This window comes from Tubulanus polymorphus, chromosome 1 (assembly GCF_964204645.1).
Source record: "Tubulanus polymorphus chromosome 1, tnTubPoly1.2, whole genome shotgun sequence".
NCBI lineage: Eukaryota > Metazoa > Nemertea > Palaeonemertea > Tubulaniformes > Tubulanidae > Tubulanus > Tubulanus polymorphus.
Genome location: NC_134025.1, coordinates 6,295,918 through 6,317,892, shown reverse-complemented (window position 1 = coordinate 6,317,892; position 21,975 = coordinate 6,295,918). Strand labels below are relative to the sequence as shown.

The window sequence follows — 21,975 nt, the reverse complement described above, 5'->3', positions numbered from 1 at the left end:
GGGGTCTGTTTTCTATTCTCCGATCAAATTAACCATTTTATGATCTTTACCATTTTATGCGCTTGTGATTTTTGGGGTCCTTTGGTTTCTTACCCTTTTAGGTCTCATTAAAGATCAGTGAGACCCAAACAACTTGCCTCTGAATCAGACGCACAAGAATACCAATTCATCATAACAGGTCATAATTTGCACCATATTTTATTACTTCATCTTGGCAATTTACAATGTATATCATACCGTACTGATAGTCTACAAAAATATACACGAGGATATAAAAACAAAAGCAACAATAACAACAACAACAATGGAAATAAATTAACATTCTCAGCAAAGAAAATAAGTTTGAACAAAGAAACAATTTAACTAACTTCAATCATCACAACTACTATATCAGAGATTCATATAACTCATAACAGTCAAGTCTTAAATTTTTTGTGCAAGATTCAATCGAAAATCTGAAGAACTAATTAAAAAGTTTCTCAAAACCAAACAAGGCATAATAAATTCATTGAAATTCATCCTAGTTCAAGGTTGTTTGTTCTCAGGTTGTACAATAATAATGTTAAGTCATCCATTTATTACAGGAGCACAATTTCCTTGAATTTCTATATTTGTTCCATCTCCATACACATTCCTTATACAAACACTATGCAGGAACAAATTATTCTTTTAGTAACAAGGGCATAACAAATGGATGGACCCGCAGTAACTGGTCCCTTACAGTTCAATTATCATTTGAAATTAGATTGGGTTTTTCATTTTAAAGATTGAAAAAAAGAATGATAGAATAACTAGTGGTGTGAACATGTACATCTACATATGCAATAAATCCAAGATACAATGTTCTGTTGTTATCTAAATGCAATTATCTGCTTGATATTATCATCATACAATGTATTTATTGATGTTGTTCTCTACTTATTATTATCATTATCACAATAGTTCTTTATACTGTACAAAATGTGTACAAAACAATTGTTAACTACACAGAAGATGACTCAAACATGTACAATATGACAATATCAATTGAAGGAAGAAATTAGAATAAGTGCATGATGTAAGTGGTAGTGATACATACACCGGAAGATCAAGACCAAGATCATTTTACTCCAACCAAAGTAGATACTGTGTATCTCCGTGAGTTATGTAAATGGAAAAGTCAACACATTGATGACAGATTTTTTTTTTACATGCTAGCTGTTGATTACTAGCACCAAGAAGAATGAAATAGATTTGGCAATTCTGAATTGCGATATTCCCCAGGCATCATCCAACATTTTTAAGAGCAATTTTCTGTCACAATTCCAAAATGTTTACACAAGTTGGTTTTAATGATTCACGAGATTTTATTTTGGAAACTGACCATTCAGAGTTCTGGCTATATGATCTATATAAGAGACATCGTTTACATGTGATTATTACTAAAATGCATATAGAAGATGTATAAGAAAATTTATTCGCTTGGAAATGGGAAAGTTACTCCAAGCTTTGCAGTACTGGTATATAAAAAGGTATTCAAATCGAGATTCTTAACCCTACTTAGAGGCAATGTTTCATCCTGCCCTACCAATGAGTCATTTCTCATTCAAGATTTTCAGGAAGGTGGAAGAGACCTACCTGATTACATGTGTTAATTTATGACTAGATGATGGCCGGACAACAAAATCTACGGGAACCCGTTTTGATCCACTCACCATAACAACTGAATCATATACAATTATTACATACAATTAAACATACATACATTCATACATACATTTTGTACAGTGGGAATAATTTTCTATATACAATGGAACAATATGCAAGTGGTATGTGTGAAGAATCATAAAATTATGCCATAAAAAACATTGATAAGATGATCGTCTATCAAATGAATACCAGACTCTATCTATGATAGAATGAAGCAGATACTAAAACCAAATGGTGATGAGAAAGAGCAATGAACAGGCGAACAAGAAGTACGCATTCTCATGCATTCTTGAACTCTGATATTTTAAGTACCTGTACTTATGTCAATATCAGAACCAAAGTTTTTTTCGTCAAAAACATAATCACTAATCAGAAATATCATCTAGCATTCAGTATCATCAGTTTTATCTAGAAACGCAGTACTTGCAGCTGGCGTTATAAAATTCTCATGGTCATTTATGATCACACCCGTATAGTCTCCATAAGGTGAAGAATACAATTCTGGATGCTTCTCCTGTATTCCTGAAGAGGGAGCTAAGTGTCCTCCACCTTTTCCAGATCCTAACCGTCCAACAGGTTGTTGGCGCGGTTTCCAGATCGGCGAGCTTAATGAATCAGTACCAGCGCTTATAGAACTATGAGAAGAGTACGTCAAAGGGTTGTTGCTAGCAAAAAGAAGCTTAGCGGCGCTCCCACGATCCGTAGTGTTACTTACAAATGATGTTGATGAAGTAGTGCTAATTGCAGACAGAGTTGATGCAGTGATGTCACTCGGATCCTCTGACACCGTATCCTTTAAATCAACTCCCGGATCCATATTTATCAAATTGCTAACCGTTTTACTACGAGATCGAAAATCAACATCAAAACTACTCAGATCGAAAGCTTCATCAAAACCCATGGAATGTCGTTCCATGCTGCTAGTCCGTTGTTTAGCTACGGCACGTGGATTTTTATTTGAGTTAGTATTGCCACGATTTTGATGATGTTCGCACCGTTTTCCCTCCAATGTCATGTAACCCATCTTCAACGATGGCCGATTTGGAGGAATAGTCATTTTTCGCACACTTTCTCTGATGATCTGTCGTATTGTTCTCATGAAGTCATTCTTTGCTTCTGGGGTACTAAAATGAAAAACCACCACCATATCACCGAGAAAATCAAATAAAGAAGTGATCTCTAACACAAATCATTACATTCAAATTTCCTACCTGTTTGCCAACTGGTATACTTTCTCAGGTCTTCCTTCAACACCAGATCTCAAATGTATAAGTTCCCACCAATAGACATTCCCTACATCATGTGTACTACTGCGAACTTGCACTTCTTGTACGGGAATGAGAGTTTGAAATCGGACAAATTCCATTATTTCAGGAGTCGGTACTTTACTGGAACTCACAGATTGCTAGATTGTAAAAATGTATGGTTAGCATTACAATTTCTCAACATTTGACAATTTTATGAGATTGATTTGCTTGTACGAAAACCACTGCTTACCTTTGACTTCTTCTTTTGTTTTATACGTTCTTTGCACAAGAGAACAACACCTGTCTTGAAAACGAAACAGGAGGTAACAAGGTCTTGGCCTTTCTTAATTTTGCCAAGATCTTTAGAAACGTTCAGCCATTCAACTATACCATACATCTGGAGCTCACCAATATTCAAGTCAATTGGCTGAAAACAGAGTGAAGAGATGCAGCTCAGAAATCTTCTCTGTGTTATCAGGTAGTTTAAATGTGAACAAATAGATTTTACACAAAAGAAAATCACAATAATGTACATGTACTGTTAATTTATGTGCTCGGTGAATGTTAGAACTAAGATGAAGTGCCTGGTTGTAATGATACGTGTGATTGATCCACCACCTTCAAACATGCAGGTGATATGTTACTCTAGTAATGGATAATGCTTGAAATTTGAATTCCTCTGGATTGTCTCTAATTAGTGCTTTCAACAACTGCATGGGCAGATCCAGACGTAAGCTATAGAGGATAGGCCAGCACTTTCAATGTAATGTTAAGTTATTATCAAACTTCATGAAAGACACTCAGAATCGTAAGACCAAAGATTTATGAAAATACATTGAAAGCCAGAAGAAAAATTGAAAAGAAAGCATTCCGAAAGAAGAATTCACCTTAGAGAGACAACAGGTGTTAGTTTTAGATAATTCCTGGATCTGCCCCTATAATGAGTGAATGGAAGAGTGTTACAATGGTTTTAAAGAATACAGAAGGGGTATAGGCTACATACATCAACATATCCAATATCTTCATCAGTGACATTGTATGCGGCAATGCTCTGCTGGAAAATGAGCCAACAACTTCATATATACAACACATAAAATGTACCTTCAACTACTTCTTCTTACTTCAGTCCTGGGATACCATGTGTACTATACATACAGGTTTATTGAAGGTGTGGGAAGGAGGTGAGATATACATTAATGGATGACAGATGTAGGCAATGTGGGGATGTAGTGATAGTAAAAACGAAATAAAACAAAAAAAGGACATGAACAAAATTTCTACTGAAGAGTTCCGAAAACAAACTTACAACTCTGTTGGGATGTGCTTCTTTGTAAAGTTTCATCAGTTCATGAAACACAGCACCATATTCATCATAAATCTTCTGCATTTCATTGATATGTTCGGCTACAGTTTCCATACCTCGTAAAGCCTCTGCAAAATACAGAAAACTGGTACTACAAATTATGCTTCAGGAATAGGACAATAATTTGATAAAACAAACTGCAATTACATTACTTACCCGATAAGTGATAAAACTCATCTGATTCAGGACTAGTCAAATGTTTTAACTGCTGAAGCAGAAGTGGATATTTAAGAATTCTTTGAATTGGTTTGATGAGGTAGGATTCTAAAGTCGCTGAATGCTGTTGTTTTGGATTTCTCGCCCGCAAAAAGTCCCTCAACAATGCATTTGTTTCTGTATAAATGAAAATACTACGTGTTAACATTAGTTTGTCACTTTCCAGGCGTAAATGATACATTTTGAGAAAAACTGACCTGGATTGAGCACCTTCTGAGCTTTGGAATGACTAGCACAAAATGAACTGTACAACTTAAAATGGTTAGCATAATATAGGAATGATCCACCAATCGAAAACAGGATTCTCTGAAAACAAGAGTAAACATATGTACATACATACATACATTTTCTAAAGCATCAAAATCATGATTTTATGCAGCTTTGAGAGCACTACACCGCTTTACAGATTCAATACTAGAAGAGCTAAACTGAATCAATCTGCATCCAATCTTTGTGAGTTTGTTACAAAACATATAATAAGCCATGCCAAACAGTGGATTTTCTACACAAGAAGATAGGGAATAGGCATTGTTTGTATTATTAATGTGTACTTCTATCAAAAAGCAACACATGAAAAGATGATGGTTGAGAAGCGATGTATCGACTACATATAGCTATGAAGAAAAGAAAGCTTATCAGCAGAAGAACATTGATATAAACTAACACTTATAGGCATTAGATTGGAAAAAACGTCATGTACGTCTAACATGTAACTCAATTAGCTATACCGTACATGCATTATGATATGAGAGCTTCAAATTATCAGAAAATGTGTCTTAATAAATGTGTGATGTATATGTGAATGTCACAGTAACTGCTATATGTTTACATATTCAAAGTATGCTCTAAGGGGGATAGTTAACTGTTTGGCATGATCTAAAACAGGGATGTATGAACACAACAAAGACAACGACGAACAAGATGCCGAAAAATGTAAGATATATCACCTCAAATACCTGGACATGCAAGAAAAATGGATACATGCAGTCAGTTTATCCATGCTACAATTTCCCTGACCCGCCTCATAAAAACCCATATCACCCAAAAACATATATCTCATAATCTGAGATTTTTTCTCTTTGCTAGACCCACCTAATCATTTAGCAGTAAATGCTCATTATAATACCAATATTTTGGACCTCATGAATTTTGAGAAATAACATGAAAAATGGTTATGTAGAAAGATGTAGCTGTGAAGGAGCCTTGACTCTATTATGACGACATTTCAGAATAATGATATGCAAGATTCACTTATTCCAGTCTCAAAATCTGTAGGCCACTTTTGCTACTCAGATAATGCTTACACTGCCACCTGAACATTACTAAAACTGCATTACCAAATGACAACAAGGTTGAATAGATGCATTTTCAAGGCAAATTGAGAAGATAAAGATAGAAGACTTTGATCAGCTATTGCTGAGAAAGTTAAAGGTATAATCAATTATATCCTTATAGGTTCCAAAGTAGCCTTGATTGAATGATGATGTACAAAATTGAATCAAAGGTTAACGGCACACAGAAAAATATTAGAGGGAATTTAGATGGAAAACATGACTGAACACTTGACTAGATCCATAACATCCATGCATAGTAAAATTTCATTAGAAGCATCTTTTTGAGCATTTTTCTAATTCATCCACTTAGAAAAAATTCCTGAGTTCTAAGCCTACAGGTAACCCATTGAAAAAATCCAGATGTTCAAAGAGAATACAATTTCAAGAAAAATTTTCACAGCTCATATGAAAACATAACAACATATAAATAAGTAACTTCATTTACATGAACTCGAATAGACTGATAGATATCTCATCGCCAATTATAAGTTGAATTAAACATGAAGTCTAGATAAACAAATTCCACAACCGGGACCAAAGTTTACAAGAAGCTGTGGCTACTGACTTCATTAGAAAAACCTCAAGATCTTTATTGGATATTTGAATTGTAGATAATTCATTCCCAATTTTCATCAAAGTCTTAAGTCAAAAGTCAATCCACAAAACCTTGGGCACGGTGTTCTAATGTGCTTGTGAAGATAAATGTACATGTATGTACATGAAGCCATCATATTTAATCCAATCCTATGGTTGGAAAGAGGAAGACAAAACATGATAAAACCTTACCCTAACTGAATCATCCTAAAATATATAAATTGCATTTACAAAGAAATTAGAGTTGTATTCATAGAAAAAACTTAACTTGTGATATTAAGATATATTGGCAGACATACTTTGATAAACGTGGGATAGCAAACATTCGAAGCAAAGATGAAATTTTCAAAAGAATATGCATACATGTACATATCAAATCATATGATAGTATATTATATTACATATATATATATATATATATATATATATATATATATATATATATATATATATATATATATATATATATATATATATACACATATATATTAGGCATACGCATACATGTACATCTATCTAATACAATATTGTGAGTGGTGAAGGTGCCGCGTAGAGTGAGTACAATTACTATTAATACCTATAGATTCATGAAGTAGCAAAGCTAAGATTTTTCGATCATATGTCTCAACAAGTCCCATTGTTATTTCAACCTGAGAGATTTTCCATAAAAATTTGCAACTCTACTCTCCTAAATGGACCTATCTTAACCTCGATAATGACATAAACTTACATGAAATTGCCGAGTATCTGTTATTGTTAGGAATTCGGGCTCCTGTTCAACTGCTTCTTCTAAACTTTGAAGGAACAATCGTTGAAATTGAACAATCTCTTGAATATTTCCAAACAGTTGTTCAATTTCTTCGTGCGAAAGAAAAGTTTCTGCTTTCAATGGTTCAAGATAGCGTTCTATTAGGCAAGTCAAATCCTACAAGTAGATTTAATCACATTTCATCTCAATCTAAGAAAAATTAATTTGTAGGGTAACTTAACACTGAAAAACTTACCTTCACATAACCTCTTTCTGTTTCGATCAATTCTACGATAACCTTGCGTAATTTCTGAGCATCTGAAAGACTGCGTCCTCTGCTTGCAAGGTTAGTAGCTCGGCAGATCTCTGTCAATTGTTCAGCAGGCTATATGCAAAAACATGTGAAATCGCAAAATGTAATGTTACGCTATGATACAAAGATATAACACAAATTGAAATGCTGACCTGCGTTAAAGTACCAATTTGTTCATGTGATGTTTGACTGTCTGATTGAGATGACGGTGTCTGCGGAGAATCTGTTTCATCAGGACCTAACATAGATAGACACAATATGGGTTCGAATATACGTATCAAAGTGTGAACCATTTATACAATATCTAAGGTGAAACACAACAACCAGTGCCAGCCATCGTTTTGAATTAAGATATACTTTGAAATATTCATACAAATATGCTTCATCACTATAAGAATTCTTACATAGACATAAACAACATACGGATTGGAAGCATGCAGAGCATTTTAGATGTAAAGATATATGCATGTGACCCGAAATCACCTTCTTTTTTGATTCATGCAGACTTTTCAATATAGAATAGAAGACTGCTCAGTTTTTCCTTGAAGATTACAAAGGGATGCTATCAACTCTCTACATGTGGAGTTAGAACTAGAATTTTAGCATTTCCAAAGTGATGAGATTGTTTGAATTGATCAGAAGAGAGAGAGTAGATATTAGATTTAGATAAACCAAATAAATGAATCAGTGCAAAGATTGCCATCATTAGCCTAGTAGTATAAGGTGTGCCAAGGTTGAGGAGATATATGTGGTTAGTTGGGGGATTAAGTAATGACTATGGGTCAGTGATGTTGTATATTTACCCCATTGAGGTGCAGGTACAATCAAATCCCCTATTGCTTTATCCGAAATGCGAGTTTGAGTCGGTGGAGGGGGGCACACTAGCTTATCTATGTATACATCTGCATGCTCCATCATTATCGTACCGTACGGACGCTCTGAACGACATGATCGAACTGTTATTCGAATATTGTCACCCTCTTGTAGCAAACTCTCGATGTATACCATGTCTAAATCGGCCACCACTTTACCATTTATGACTAGAATTTCATCACCACCTTGAAGGCCTGAAAAACAAGTAATCGTTCATGTTTCTTTTTGTATACGAAAAAAAGCATGTATAAAACTGTCATCACCATGTTCAGACTATACAAACCTCTATTCTCCGCTAAACTGCCTTTATTAACACCAGTAACAAACAAACGTAACTCATCTTCACGATCTGAATCCTCAGCCAGTTCAGCTTCAATTTGAAATCCGAAATCAGCACCATAATGAGGCCGAACTAATTCAGTTTGGAAGACTACCTTTTGATAGATTTCTAAAGAATCATACTCCTGAAAATGTTCAAAAACAACTTGAATTTCATATTTATAACTTTTGTTGCTTTTAGGTCCTAATCCATACAGTTGTACTGTACCTGACTTTTAATGTTTGCACTTCTATCAGGAATATACCACGTTTCTTTCCCGACAGTCTTCATGCGTAAGAAATGATCTCGTGGATTCAAACGTTTCTTGTTACAAGAAATTTCAACCAACTCAGAAACAATCATACGATCATTGACAGGCACAGTTGTATGCTACAAAACAAAAACCAAAGCCATGAGGAGGACAGGAACTCATGTATAGAAACGGGCAATCTTGTAGGTAGACTGACCTGTTTATTTGGCATGAAGATACGTTCTCCAGTGACATTGTGTTCTATCTGTGTAGTTTCTATCTTGGTCAAATCTACGACCGTACCTTGATCTATCGACCTATGAAGTAACAACCTACAGTATCTTAATATATTATGTTAATCACATCACATTAAATGCACATAAACGTTTTCAACAATCTTGTCAAAATGGGATGAGTATTTTGATGTATTTCACCTTTGTCTTTGTAAAGATCCATCCTCTTTTTTGCCTGATTTAGTGTTGCTCTCCGTTTTGGGGAGACTGTTGCCATTTTTACTGTTTTTTCTCCGAGGTCCAGGATATAGTCGAACGGCAGAGTTCGGAGATCGTGCACACACTAATCCATGGAATGATGTCACAGTGAATACACCTAGTCTTCCTAATACAACTTTACTATTCTTCGAAACATTTGATAATAATGTCTGAAAAGAGTATGCGCATGAAATTATGGAATAAAATCAAAAGCTGTTGTTTTTGTAAAACCATACCCTGTACTGAAAGTGTTCAGCTATCTATTGGATTTTAAAATATATGCTAATGACCGATACCTTAGGATTGGGTAACTCAGAGCCTTGTAATGATGACATATAACATCGAAGTCGATACTGTTCAATGTAGAGTTTCTCAAGATTTTCCTCCCATTGTAAAATTTGCTTGATAATTGCCTGACGAGACTTTGGATCTGTTACAACCGTCAACTGCAACTCGGCCATTTTACGCATTTTACAATCCTAGAAATAAAGGCACAAAAACTCACTGACTGAGCAAAAACAAGTGACAAATGGACGTACCATAACCTATAATTTATAGAACCTTAAGTATCGGTAAACACACTACGAACTCATAAAGCTAGCTTTGGGCAACGTACATACCACGATAAGAGAGAACTTCAGAATCAGTTAATATTTTGATTGATTGATAAGAAGAGATCAATAAGAAAACATTGATGTTTATACAAGTGAGACATGTCAGGTCTGAATAATCGATAGATTTACATCTCTATTCCCTACAATATACCATGTAGTCATAACATGATATTAGATCCCTTACCATATCGATACTGGTGTCAAGTTTTTGAATTTCAGACCGGAGTAATTTTAGTGTGTTGTCTTTGCCGTGCTGTCGAGCATATGACGAGGCACATGCGGAATGAATTGATGCGATCCAGTTATTCAACTCGGTTTGTGATGGCGCCTAATATAAAATTGAGAAGAGTGTATATAGGTTTTCAATAAATAGTTTAGAAATGAGCAGATGTTTTTGCCCATGGGAAGAAAATCATGTAAAAAATCTACCTGAAACAAGTATGCATCGCCATAGGCAGTGCTGAGTGCAAATATGTTCTCTCTTTTAGGGTGTTCGGGTATAGCTTGAGCAATTCCACCTTCGATGACTTGAGAAGAAGAAAACATACAAGTACATTATAAACACCATATACAGACTACAACAAAAACATAAATGGTGTAATATTGCAAAGTACCTAATAAATGCCGTGGTATTGCATCTTGGTTCACTTCACCCTCATCATCGCAGAGAAAGAACAGAAGAACAGTGCCCTTCAGACACACCCAATATTTTTTCCAGGTTCGTTTAGGAGCTAACTCTAGTTTTCGCTTTTTATGGACCAGCCAATTCTTAACTATCAACCATCTACACATAATGAATAAAAATGAATATTACCTCAGATGTTGTAGAGTTGATATACTTTAAAAGCCTGGACCCAGTTCCACACAACTGGATCCTGTAGTTAAGAAATGAACTCTCAAGCATATCAATATTTCATAAGTTACATCTCTTGTTAAAACTAAAGTATTGTTTTGTAATAAACCATTTTACAGTTGCTAGCCGCCATTTTGTTAGGGTACTTTTGTCCCGTATTGTTGGGTCATTTTTTTCTATTTTTTTAAAAGTATCCGTGATGCGTGTTGTATCATATTTCATCTGTCCATGGATGGATTTTGACAACTTCAGCAACATTCAAACCGCGTGAATTTTTAGTTTTCAGTTATGTAAAAATCATTTCTCAAATTTACAACAATGCGACATGAGAGCGATATAAAAATCGGTGGTCAGTTTTTGCCGCGCGCATAGAAATCAAGGGTACTGAACTTTGAAGTTCGTTGTTTTCAGAAATAATTTTCTAAAAAATCCAAGCATTTCAAGAACTGTGCGCATAAATGCCCCCTTTCAGGTGAACTTTGAAATTTTAAGATATCTTGCCTAGTTTTTTTCCTATGGCACTTTAACTGCAGCGCGTGTATTGCCATTCCGAGATTCGGCGCTGTTTTCTTTGCGTGTATTTCAGTATATGGGTGTTATTTTTTCATTTTTACTACACTTGTCTCTACGGAAAATGGTTTTAATTGTTGGTACGAGTATCAGGTTTTAATATTACGTCATTAATACTGTATTCCGTTCTCCGGCGCTAGTTCGTAATGGCTGTATTGGTAGCCGCTTTTACAGCAGGCAGAGGCTTACGTACATGCACCCAAGAAAACCCAAAATATCACTCTTTTGTTGTAAATGCAATCCACACACTTCTTGCGATTTTGTGATGGTAGATGTCACTTTTTACTTTTTATCACCTGTGTCTGACATTAGGACTTGATACTTGATATGTCACCACCAAAGCAAGATAACGTTTTCCTATATTTTCTTCCCAATCTAATCAATCTTGTGTGTACTTAATAGAAAGTATTCATAGAAAGTAGCTGAATATTTGCCCCAACCCATTTGTCCAGCTTTTTGACCACTTCTCAATCCATCTAATTTCAGTAGATTTTTATGTAAATTTATTGATAGACTACTGATTTAAATGGTCATCATACTCGATTTTGAGTGTTATATTTCTTTTCTTCTTCCATCTCAATATAGGCCCATATATTCTCTTCCCGCGCGCAACTTCGAATACGTGATCAAAATGCCGTTCAGTCTCGCTGCTAAAACTGGTAAAAAAATCCCTTAAACTCCAACATCTCTAATGTCTTTGATCTATTATATTGCATAAATGACGTAATATTAAAACCTGATACTCGTACCAACAATTAAAACCATTTTCCGTAGAGACAAGTGTAGTAAAAATGAAAAAATAACACCCATATACTGAAATACACGCAAAGAAAACAGCGCCGAATCTCGGAATGACAATACACGCGCTGCAGTTAAAGTGCCATAGGAAAAAAACTAGGCAAGATATCTTAAAATTTCAAAGTTCACCTGAAAGGGGGCATTTATGCGCACAGTTCTTGAAATGCTTGGATTTTTTAGAAAATTATTTCTGAAAATAACGAACTTCAAAGTTCAGTACCCTTGATTTCTATGCGCACGGCAAAAACTGACCACCGATTTTTATATCGCTCTCATGTCGCATTGTTGTAAATTTGAGAAATGATTTTTACATAACTGAAAACTAAAAATTCACGCGGTTTGAATGTTGCTGAAGTTGTCAAAATCCATCCATGGACAGATGAAATATGATACAACACGCATCACGGATAGTTTTTAAAAAATAGAAAAAAATGACCCAACAATACGGGACAAAAGTACCCTAACAAAATGGCGGTTAGCAACTGTAAAATGGTTTATTTTGAATGTGGAATCTCTTTGAAAGTAAAGGGTATTTCTACTATAGTACGTATTATCCTTTCTACTTCTATGTGCAGTTTTAATAGAGTTAGTGAACCTTGGATATCAGAGGTCGGAGTAATCATTTTAAATGATTAATATCATAATAAGTGTGACATATCATCAACCATCATGATTTCCTCATAAAGTTGTCTGAATTTCAAAGTAACTCATCAGATTTCCCTGTAGCATATTGCTATCATTCATTCCAATACACGCCGCACAAAATATTCATAGCCCAGCGATACTTCAGTCCAGACTCATCGGCATCATTGTCTACTTATCAGATTAAAGAGAACCCTCTCATCGTTAATGGTCCTCCCACATGTTGCTGGATGCTAATCGACAAATAAGGATAATCCATGGAATATTGAGGTCCATTGAGAATGACACCTGCATCATGACCGTTAGAACCATGAATGATAAGTAAGTACGGTAGTAGATAATGGACGGATCTTTTATGTTGAAAAATAGCTATACCCAGTGCAAGAAACATCAGAAACTTCCTTCGAGTGAAACTAAAGCTAAATTGTTGATCATTCATTTTCTATGCGGTAAACGTATGCCTAGTTTAACTGATGATGCAAAGCAGATAGATAGTGACATCTCTTGATCAATTCGCATCAATTGTGATTTTCAGCATATTCACTTGCAGTCGCTCTAATTCGATGTTAAAGCAACTGGTTTGATCAGTTTAGTCAGGCTAAGCATGCCTTTATTAGGCTAAAGATTAAATCTGATATCAATATTCAAAACAAGCTTTTTCAATAATAACCAGTGCGAAGAAGTTAAACATTCTATGTGCGAGCTCTTACCCAGCCTTTCGTATAGCACCCTGCCGACCCATCATATTTTGAGTTTCCTCCGCCTGTGTATGAATACTACTATCACTACCCTCATCATCGCTATCTTCTGACATCTACAAAATACAACAATCAAACGCTTGGTAACGACGTCTTTACTACTTAAGCACTTCGTCTGATAGTCATTTCCAGGGAGGGTCGATAACATATTTTTTGCGCTTCCCTCCTTTGAGCTGGTCATAACCGCTGATAACGAGATATGAATAATTAATGTGCACTCAGGGGATGATCGGGGAATTAAATTCGATTACATATTTATTGATCATTAGCCGATTCATGTAGGTCTCATAATACTCCACAATACTTGTAGGCATGCATTCTGATGCAACATAAATAGTGCATTTGCTGCTGAAACTATTCATGACATGATCACTACTTCGAATAAACATTTCATTTTAGTATATGCTTCTAAGGACAACATAAAGGACATTGAGATTGCTCGATAAATTAAACCAAAATTTATGTTCTGTTTAACATTTGCCGCCTTTAATCAAAACCGGTATCAAATGAGTTTTAATCAAAATTTTAGGATGTGATTTTCCAGGAATCCAAACCGTTTCATTTTGTACTTCGCACTTTTCACTCTTTCACATTCATTTTATTCTCTCTCAGGAATATGGACCACATATTCATTCTAATCGATTACCACAAATTCGATCTCACATTCATCACTCCAGAATTTGATTCCGACTGATCGGCCCGAAAATGTAATCATAAAAACGATACGATTTTTACTAGGTCATTGAGCAGCAATGTGCCATCGTTGACAATTAATGATATTTCTGTTGCCAGGCAACGATTAATAGTACCTCAGATGAAGTAAATCCATGACGTATATCGGGACTTGCGTCTGGGCCTTGTCGTTTGCTGCCACTGCTAGAGCTACCAGCTGTACTTAATGATGATGATCCTGTAAATCAAAAGGATTTTCATTGAGAAAAACATATTTCTTTTTCTAGCAGGTGCCCTACATTTTTGAATGTCATTCTTAGAATTGTAATTCTTGGAATTTGTTCTTAGTCTTCAAACATGAATAAATATCTACTTTCATCATTCAACTGAAAAAGTTCAAGTACAAATCTAGTCTGATGAAGATATCATCTGTCTCAATGTAGGATTATTGAATCATCAAAAAAGCTTTACAGATGGCATTATGTGATTATAGAATGGAATCTTATTAAGAAAGATGACATTATTTACAATGGGCTTGTAATTTATCACTGATTTGGTATTGCTGGTGTGGTAAGCAGTGTTATAAGACTGATCAGTTGATCAGTCTATATTCCATGACAGGCTGAGCCACTATCTATCAGTCTAGTATAGTAGTGACGAGATGAGTAGTTACGTATTCATTTTTAAACCTGCCGGAGATGAGGTGCCGACGATGTTTCTGATTGGTTGAGCTGTTGGGCATTTTAGTTGTAATGTAAGATACACGTGGTTACTGTCGTCTCATAGCAATATCCCTCATAGCAATATCCAACATCGAGGATCTGACTAAATTACTGGTAGCTTACCACGATTGCATAATAAATCATAGATAGCTGGAGTAAAAAGTCTACTCGCACCTCCCTGATCTACACAATGATAAGACTTTTATGCAAGTCCAGGAAGGCTTATATCAAAGGGAACTTATACAGCCACATTTTTCGATGGCTGATGTAAAGATTCTTACTGTCATTGTATGATAAGGTCATCAAGTCTGAATCCCTTGTTCGAATGCGTAACCAGAACTACCATAATCACTTACCATGAGGAAGAGTAGAAGATTTCCTGGTATCTCCAGACATAACAGATCCACTAGTCATGCCACTTATTCCGCTATCCGGGTAACTGTTACACGTATCCTTTGCTAATACGTTCCGCAATCTTAACTCCTGTTCGACGTTTGCCTTTAACAATTTAATTCCTTGCTGAGATTGCATTGTGTTTGTATTCGAACTACACGGACTGTTGTAAGTACTATCACCGTTATTGTGGCTAATCCGATTCTCGTGTAAGCTATGCGTCCGATGTAATCGGCACCCTTTATCTTCAAACTTACTAGGGGGTGTTTGAGCAGTTGGCGACACCGGTTGACTTTGCGTTACTGGCGAATGTAATTCGTATTTTTCCTCAAACTCGTGATATGCACAGTCGTCACCATTACCGTTTGGAGATATCGGTAATGACTGAAGCATACGCTTCAGTGTATCACTATCAAAAGTAGCATTACACCCTGATAATGGAGTCTCTGGACTGCAAGGAGACAGGGGTTCCGGGGGTGCTGGCCACTCGGGCGATTCCGATGAATGAGATGCAGCAGGTGGCGACACTGGCAATAAATCCGTTTGGTCTTTTGAAGATTCACTATTAGTCTGGCCAAAATTGCCAACGATAATACTGGAATATTTATTGAGTCCAGTTCCAGCTGTAGTACTAGTGTTATCCCGAGAGGGAATCGCTATTGGCTCAGGAAGTTTTCGACCTTTTGATTTTGCACTATCACTGGAATAATTACTAATGTTAGAACTATCAAACGAAGCTGGCTGTCGCGGTAAACTATCGTGTTTTACCTTTAGAATAGATTTTATAGGTAAGGTATGAGTACATGGATTATGTACACTGTGCACCATACGTACAGGGTCACTATTCTGGCGGCCATATTGTGAGCGTAATGTACACAAATCTTGCGGAGATCGTCTTGGCAATGCGGAAGAGTTAACATTTTCAAATGGAGGCTTATTACCAGATGGACTTGGTCCTTTGTTCACATCTCCGAATCCACTATGGGCATCGGCGATCTGTCTCTGCCGGTTACGGGGTATTGTCGCGATGCTATCGACGACATTTCCTGAAGATGGTGGAGGCGGATGCGGGCTAGCAGAGGCATAACCGTAACTGCCTACTGACTTTCTGACTTGACGAGGGGTCGTACACGAACCATCTATCGGTATAAACGTTGACGTCGTGGCTAGATCATCAGGAGAGGAGACAGTTCGCCGAGGAAGGACAGCCGGAGAATTCGGCGCCGATATCGCTTTCTTAGCGCGTAATTTCTGGAAGGAAAAAATACAATGTACGATTTTAGAATTCCATCAAGTGAAACATAATTTTAAAAAAGAGAACAATTAAGAGATAAATCGATCTTTACTAGGCTACGATAAAACATAAGGACGAGTAAACTAAAAACATGAGCCAGTTCTACATTTATCAGTTATAATTTGACTCGAGGTTAAAACATTGGAGGTGAACTCATTTTAATCTTGAGCCAAACTTAACTGAGAACTGTTGACCAGGGTCCAAGCTTAACTGATCTCTTCATTTTCGATAGCCTTACATCTATCAAACTTGGTAATGTTTCATAAAATCGAGATAAATATCGTTACTCAATTTCTTAATGGGATTTTTTAAGACAGTGGGTGAAACATCTTTCTACATCTAATTCACACAACACCGATAATAATAGGCCTATTCAATAGAAGATGGGAGATGTTTGAAGCAATAAAACATCATTGTAAAACACCAGACATTTTCATGTAATGGATCTTGAAGTCATTGATGAATTATGTTTCCTTACTCATGAAATATTCAGAACCTGTGAATCCATTAGATATCGAAGATTAGTGCCAGATAACATAACAGTACTTCTAAGATAAGTTAAGTTTCTAGAACAAATGAATGCATGAATGAATGAATGTTAAAAATTGTCTTTGAAATATTTTTAATGAATTATCATTGTGGTGAATGTATGTGGTATCATGGATTATCGAAATAACGATGTCTGTGTGTCAAGGGTTAAGAAAGTGAAATGTTAACCTAGTCGCAGTGAGTGGAGTAAGAAATGACAGTAATTTGAACTGATCGTCTCAACAACAGGATACAATTGGCCATTGGTGACAATGAGACTAGAAAATTATATGCGGATCATTCCCCAGGTAATCATCCATCTTTCTTCATCTTATGCAAAAGGTCTTCAAGCTCTGCCAGTTTTATAAATTGCCTTTCTTCGGGTTACATCGAACAGGTGTTCAGATAGATGCTTCTGGCTGGAAAGCAGTTTGTGAACATTTTTCCATTTCATTTCAACAAAGATTACATACACCCGGAGGTATTCATGAAAAGTTCTATGCAAATAAATTTGTTGTTATCACATCTCTCAATGTATCACATATATTATTTGTTCAAAGAGCTTTTCTAGCCTATACCAGAGGAAGCAATAAAGATGTATGACAGCGAAACATAAAATCGTATGTAAAATCAGAGGGCAAATAAAGAAAAATGAGAAAATGTAGGAGTTGGATGACTACAAAAATCTATACATATACTATTTCTCTAAAAAAATATCGTGCTTAAGCTTGGCGTTCAAAAACGAAGATAGGTAAACCGAAGAGGTAGATCCAGGCTTTGAGAAAGAGTGATTCCAAAAAGCAAAGATGGTATTCACACACTGGATATTAAACAGGGTTAAATCCTAGGGGTTAACATAGCAGCAATCCAACGAGTACTGCAGTAAAATCGATATAGAAATTATCCCTGGTGATAACCTTTCCTGCCTATAAAATCAGCCCACTGGGTCCTGGGCCGGTTTTATGGACGAAGGTACTACCCCGAGAAACATTATATTTATGTTTAGTTAGATAATAGGTTAAGGATTTAACCCCTATTCAAAAATCTCGTCCCAGATCTCACATCTTTCTTCTAACATGCACATACATATAACACACATATAAAGCGAACCTTTGGCGGGCTCAATCGTAATGATGTAGAAGATGTAGCTTTACGAGCCACACGATGTGTTTGAGCTGATGTCTGTTAGAGAAAAGATAATATAACGAGCTTTACACATTTAACATTTGTCTCCATAGCGTATGGAATAAAGGACCACGCTATTACCAGGAATCAACAAAGGAGACTAGCTAATTTTTCAGCTTAGATAAACCTACCTGACATTTCACTCATTATCCTAAGATTCTTTCTTATTGCTGCAGTGACCTACGTGGTCACTTGGACAAATTATGCAACTTTTATCAATAGTTTTTCAATTTGAACTAATGCCAGAGAGACAGGATGTAAATAGTTTACGTCATTCTTATTATCACCTCATTCTTATTATCACTATTTTAATAACTGGATGTGGTGAGCTAGGTGCTGACCATTTGACCAGTTGGAGTAAGTGCAACTACATACGTGTGTCAAATTTGCAATAAATCATCAACTCATTAGAGGGCATTAGTGGTTAATTTGAAATAAAAACAGAATAAGCAAGTATATACCAGTAGTGCGATTAACTCTTGATTGAAATCATAGCATTTCAATGGATTCTTTAATATTTCAAGTATCAATATATGTATTTATGATTATATTACATCTAGCGATAATATGAAGCATAAGCCAAGGCCCAGCAGGGCATTATAGAAAGGCCCTTGCAGGCAACAGATCTAAATCCAGCGATAAGCAAGGCTGTAATAGTATTATAGCCCGGCTTCTTTATACCTTAAAAAAAGATTTGATCACTTCTCGCGATTTCTGGTTAAATGAGAAACACATACAAGTTATGAAATTTTGCATCATATTGTCGTCGCCAAGCTTGAACATATGGTTAATGCTTTAGTATTTTCAATCCTGATAAGCAACGATGCCAAGAAACCAGAGCCCGTATTACAATAATGGCACACACTGGTTATTCATATATCCATAATCACTTTCACCACATTAAAAAGAGGCATATAATTGTCAATACTGTCATCACAAAAGCTGCATTAATGGCTTATATTTCAAGTTAGATATATTTGAATAATTCAGCTATTTGTATGCATATTATTAATTCAACAGTACCAAGTTGAATCCTCAGTTCCACATGTGCTACCACTTTATAGAGGGTGTAGGGGTAAAACTTAAAATTCAGGATCCCTTCATCCCGGAGAACTGGGGTATCTCGTATAAAACTAGAAGACTGTTCAAACAAGTTTTAAAGGTGTTGGAATGAATTACTTACCTCGCAACAATCAATGAACCTACGAGCATCAATCGGTGTAGTAAAGTTCAGACCCCACTCACAGTTTTTCTCTTCGTCTTTCCAATGGACAAAACAGTCGGAGGATTGCGTGATTTTCGTGCCTAAAATATATTCAACAGTAAAATAAGATACTTAATAGTCAAAGGGCGACACAGCTTTGCATAATGTTAATTTTTTTTTGCATTGATCACTATGCCTACAGCAAGCTCTTCACGTGTTACTTCAAAAATATTACGGAAACTCTATTCCGAAACCATTTTTTTCAGAGAACAATTCTAAGAAATAGCATTCAAGTCACTAGGGAAATCGCAATTCATGAAAGACTAGAGGGAAAAGACGAATGTACGTTCCGAATAAGAAGAGTAATTGTTTACATACGCATCGATGTTAGTGACGAAGGTAAAACTCACTCGCCATCGAGAAACAAGTCTCGCCTATAATCGAATTTCATTCACACCGATATCGAATTCACGGCATAAATCAGTTACACTAATGCGCGTCAAATTTTTTTAAGCGGGGGGGGGGGTTGTTGGATCGTCGAGCAACGCAGATAACAGCAGTAATAGCCGGCATTTGTGTGTCTAACGACTTGCTTTAAAACCACATCGTGCGACGGTCGCGATGTAAAAACCAATTCGGTGAATTGATTCCGATTTTTACCGGCCGAATTAGTATGCATGACTGGCAACGTGGAGGGGGATAAGAACACACGTATGTCTATGCATGTGTGGATTGGTAAAGAGTCATCGATTCGCAACAGAAAACAATCAGGTGAAGTTTTAACTGATACAGACGCACAACATCCGCGTATGTGACGATTCGGACACTCAAACACCAAACAATACACCACCACGGATAGATCTCTCAGTCAGATGAACTCAGACAAAAGCGAAACGTTAGTCTAGATCTAGACGACGGAAGATGTAGATATATATATATATCTTCAGACATAATTCGTAGAATTCATGCGACGTTTGTTTAACGCAAGAAACCTTCACACAGGACAGGCACGCCCTTCTTTTGATGTTCGGGTTTATATCGATTACCGGGTAGCTAAGTATAGCTTCTCGTTGAAATGACCAACTTCAAACGAATCGTACAGTGTTTTAGTAAATAAATTGATTCACTTTCTAGATACGTATTGAACGCTTTCGTTTCAAATTATTTCAATCTCACTTTCTGTGATGCTTCATTGATATGAGGCTGTCTATTCCTATCAGAGTGACTTTCATGTACGGAATGAGAAAATATAGATATGACTGAAAAGCTGAAATAGAAGATCTATCAATATTGATAGAAAATTTGAGAACTTTTATTATAGAATTAGAACAGTTTTCATCATTCTTCGATGTTTTGAAGGGAAGATATACAATGGCACCAATTACTGAATATAGCTCTGGAATTTAGGAGACAGTTCAATATTAATTGTAGTCTATGGTAGATAATCTAATGCCGCGATTACTTGATGACTGGACACTGGCTAATAAATCAAACATGCTTCACTGATGATGTCTTACAAGTCCAAATCAGGATAACTACCAAGTTGATTACATAGCTATGATTAGAACAAGGGTTCACAGACCAGGCTCTTGTTAAATATCCCTAAATTTCCCAAATCTTCATAGCTTAAATGAGGACCAAAAAATGATCTGAAAATTTTCCATACACAAATTTTGATAAATAATCATGAATAGGTTCAGGACGACCCCGAAAATCTTTTCATATTTCCAATGTCAACTCATTGTTACCACATTACTTTAAAAAGCTTGAAACCACAAAACAACTGCTTCAGTATTAACATTTTAATAACGAGTGCACTTGAAACCCTGTGAATGTTACTCTCCATTACGAAAACAAGTGCTTATTGTCATTGTAGCATAATCAAACCGTGAAAAAATGCGGTTGACATAAAGCTGACTTACTTAATGAAAAGTACTTTTCTACCTTTATCCTAATCCAAAAATAATCCAACCATGAGCGGATAACGCACGAGAAGGATGCTGTTCGCTGCAGTCAACATCCAGTGACTGATGTAGAAGCTACATAAGCAACAACCACTGATCAGACAGAGAGAGAGAGAGAGAGAGAGAGAGGAGAGAGAGAGAGGGAGGGAGAAATTCAATTGATTTACACTATATCACATTTTACACGCTAGTATCATAAATATATGTACATTATACATATATGTATGTATATATATATATATATACCTTGTTGTCAAATCTGATTGATGACTACTTGGTTTCTCTTATAATTTTCTTGTGACAAACCTTGTTTCATGTGGCTCAGATTCTGATGAACCGAT

General features: G+C 36.0%; 2 protein-coding genes across 4 annotated transcripts in view; both read right to left on the bottom strand.

Moving 5' to 3' along the window:
* Positions 1–209: 209 nt before the first annotated feature.
* LOC141915203 (protein still life, isoforms C/SIF type 2-like) lies at positions 210–16,234 on the bottom strand. Of its 3 annotated transcripts, none has more exons than XM_074806652.1 (22): positions 15,423–16,234; positions 14,482–14,582; positions 13,625–13,728; positions 10,666–10,835; positions 10,481–10,578; positions 10,236–10,379; positions 9,734–9,916; positions 9,381–9,607; positions 9,164–9,263; positions 8,925–9,086; positions 8,661–8,841; positions 8,308–8,571; positions 7,657–7,742; positions 7,448–7,576; positions 7,174–7,368; positions 4,713–4,821; positions 4,456–4,632; positions 4,243–4,367; positions 3,940–3,990; positions 3,187–3,363; positions 2,901–3,094; positions 210–2,813 (listed from the first exon to the last, which is right to left on the bottom strand). In XM_074806652.1, exons 1-22 carry the CDS (start codon positions 15,850–15,852, stop codon positions 2,072–2,074), a joined length of 4,149 nt encoding a protein of 1,382 aa, XP_074662753.1. In that variant the 5' UTR covers positions 15,853–16,234; the 3' UTR covers positions 210–2,071. The 3 variants fall into 3 exon arrangements, with proteins under 3 accessions (XP_074662753.1, XP_074662752.1, XP_074662751.1); XM_074806651.1 differs by having other exon boundaries at positions 8,431–8,571; positions 15,423–15,963; XM_074806650.1 differs by lacking the exon at positions 3,940–3,990 and having other exon boundaries at positions 15,423–15,963.
* Positions 16,116–21,975, bottom strand: part of LOC141915536 (protein still life, isoform SIF type 1-like) — an 18,585-nt gene continuing 12,725 nt past the window's right edge. The window contains exons 4-7 of the mRNA XM_074807101.1: positions 19,650–19,771; positions 18,392–18,463; positions 16,263–16,710; positions 16,116–16,159 (exon numbers count right to left, since the gene is read on the bottom strand). Of these exons, the coding sequence (XP_074663202.1) occupies positions 16,116–16,159; positions 16,263–16,710; positions 18,392–18,463; positions 19,650–19,771 (686 nt within the window). The remainder of the gene's footprint in view (positions 16,160–16,262; positions 16,711–18,391; positions 18,464–19,649; positions 19,772–21,975) is intronic.

Coding starts and splice junctions, on each gene's coding strand:
- LOC141915203 (XM_074806652.1), bottom strand. CDS start 15,852: ATGCTTCAGTCATTACCGATATCTCCAAACGGTAATGGTGACGACTGT. Junction 13,729..14,481: donor ATGGATTTACTTCATCTGAG/GTACTATTAATC, acceptor TGTATTTTGTAG/ATGTCAGAAGATAGCGATGA. Junction 3,364..3,939: donor AAGATATTGGATATGTTGAT/GTATGTAGCCTA, acceptor CTCTGTTTTCAG/CCAATTGACTTGAATATTGG.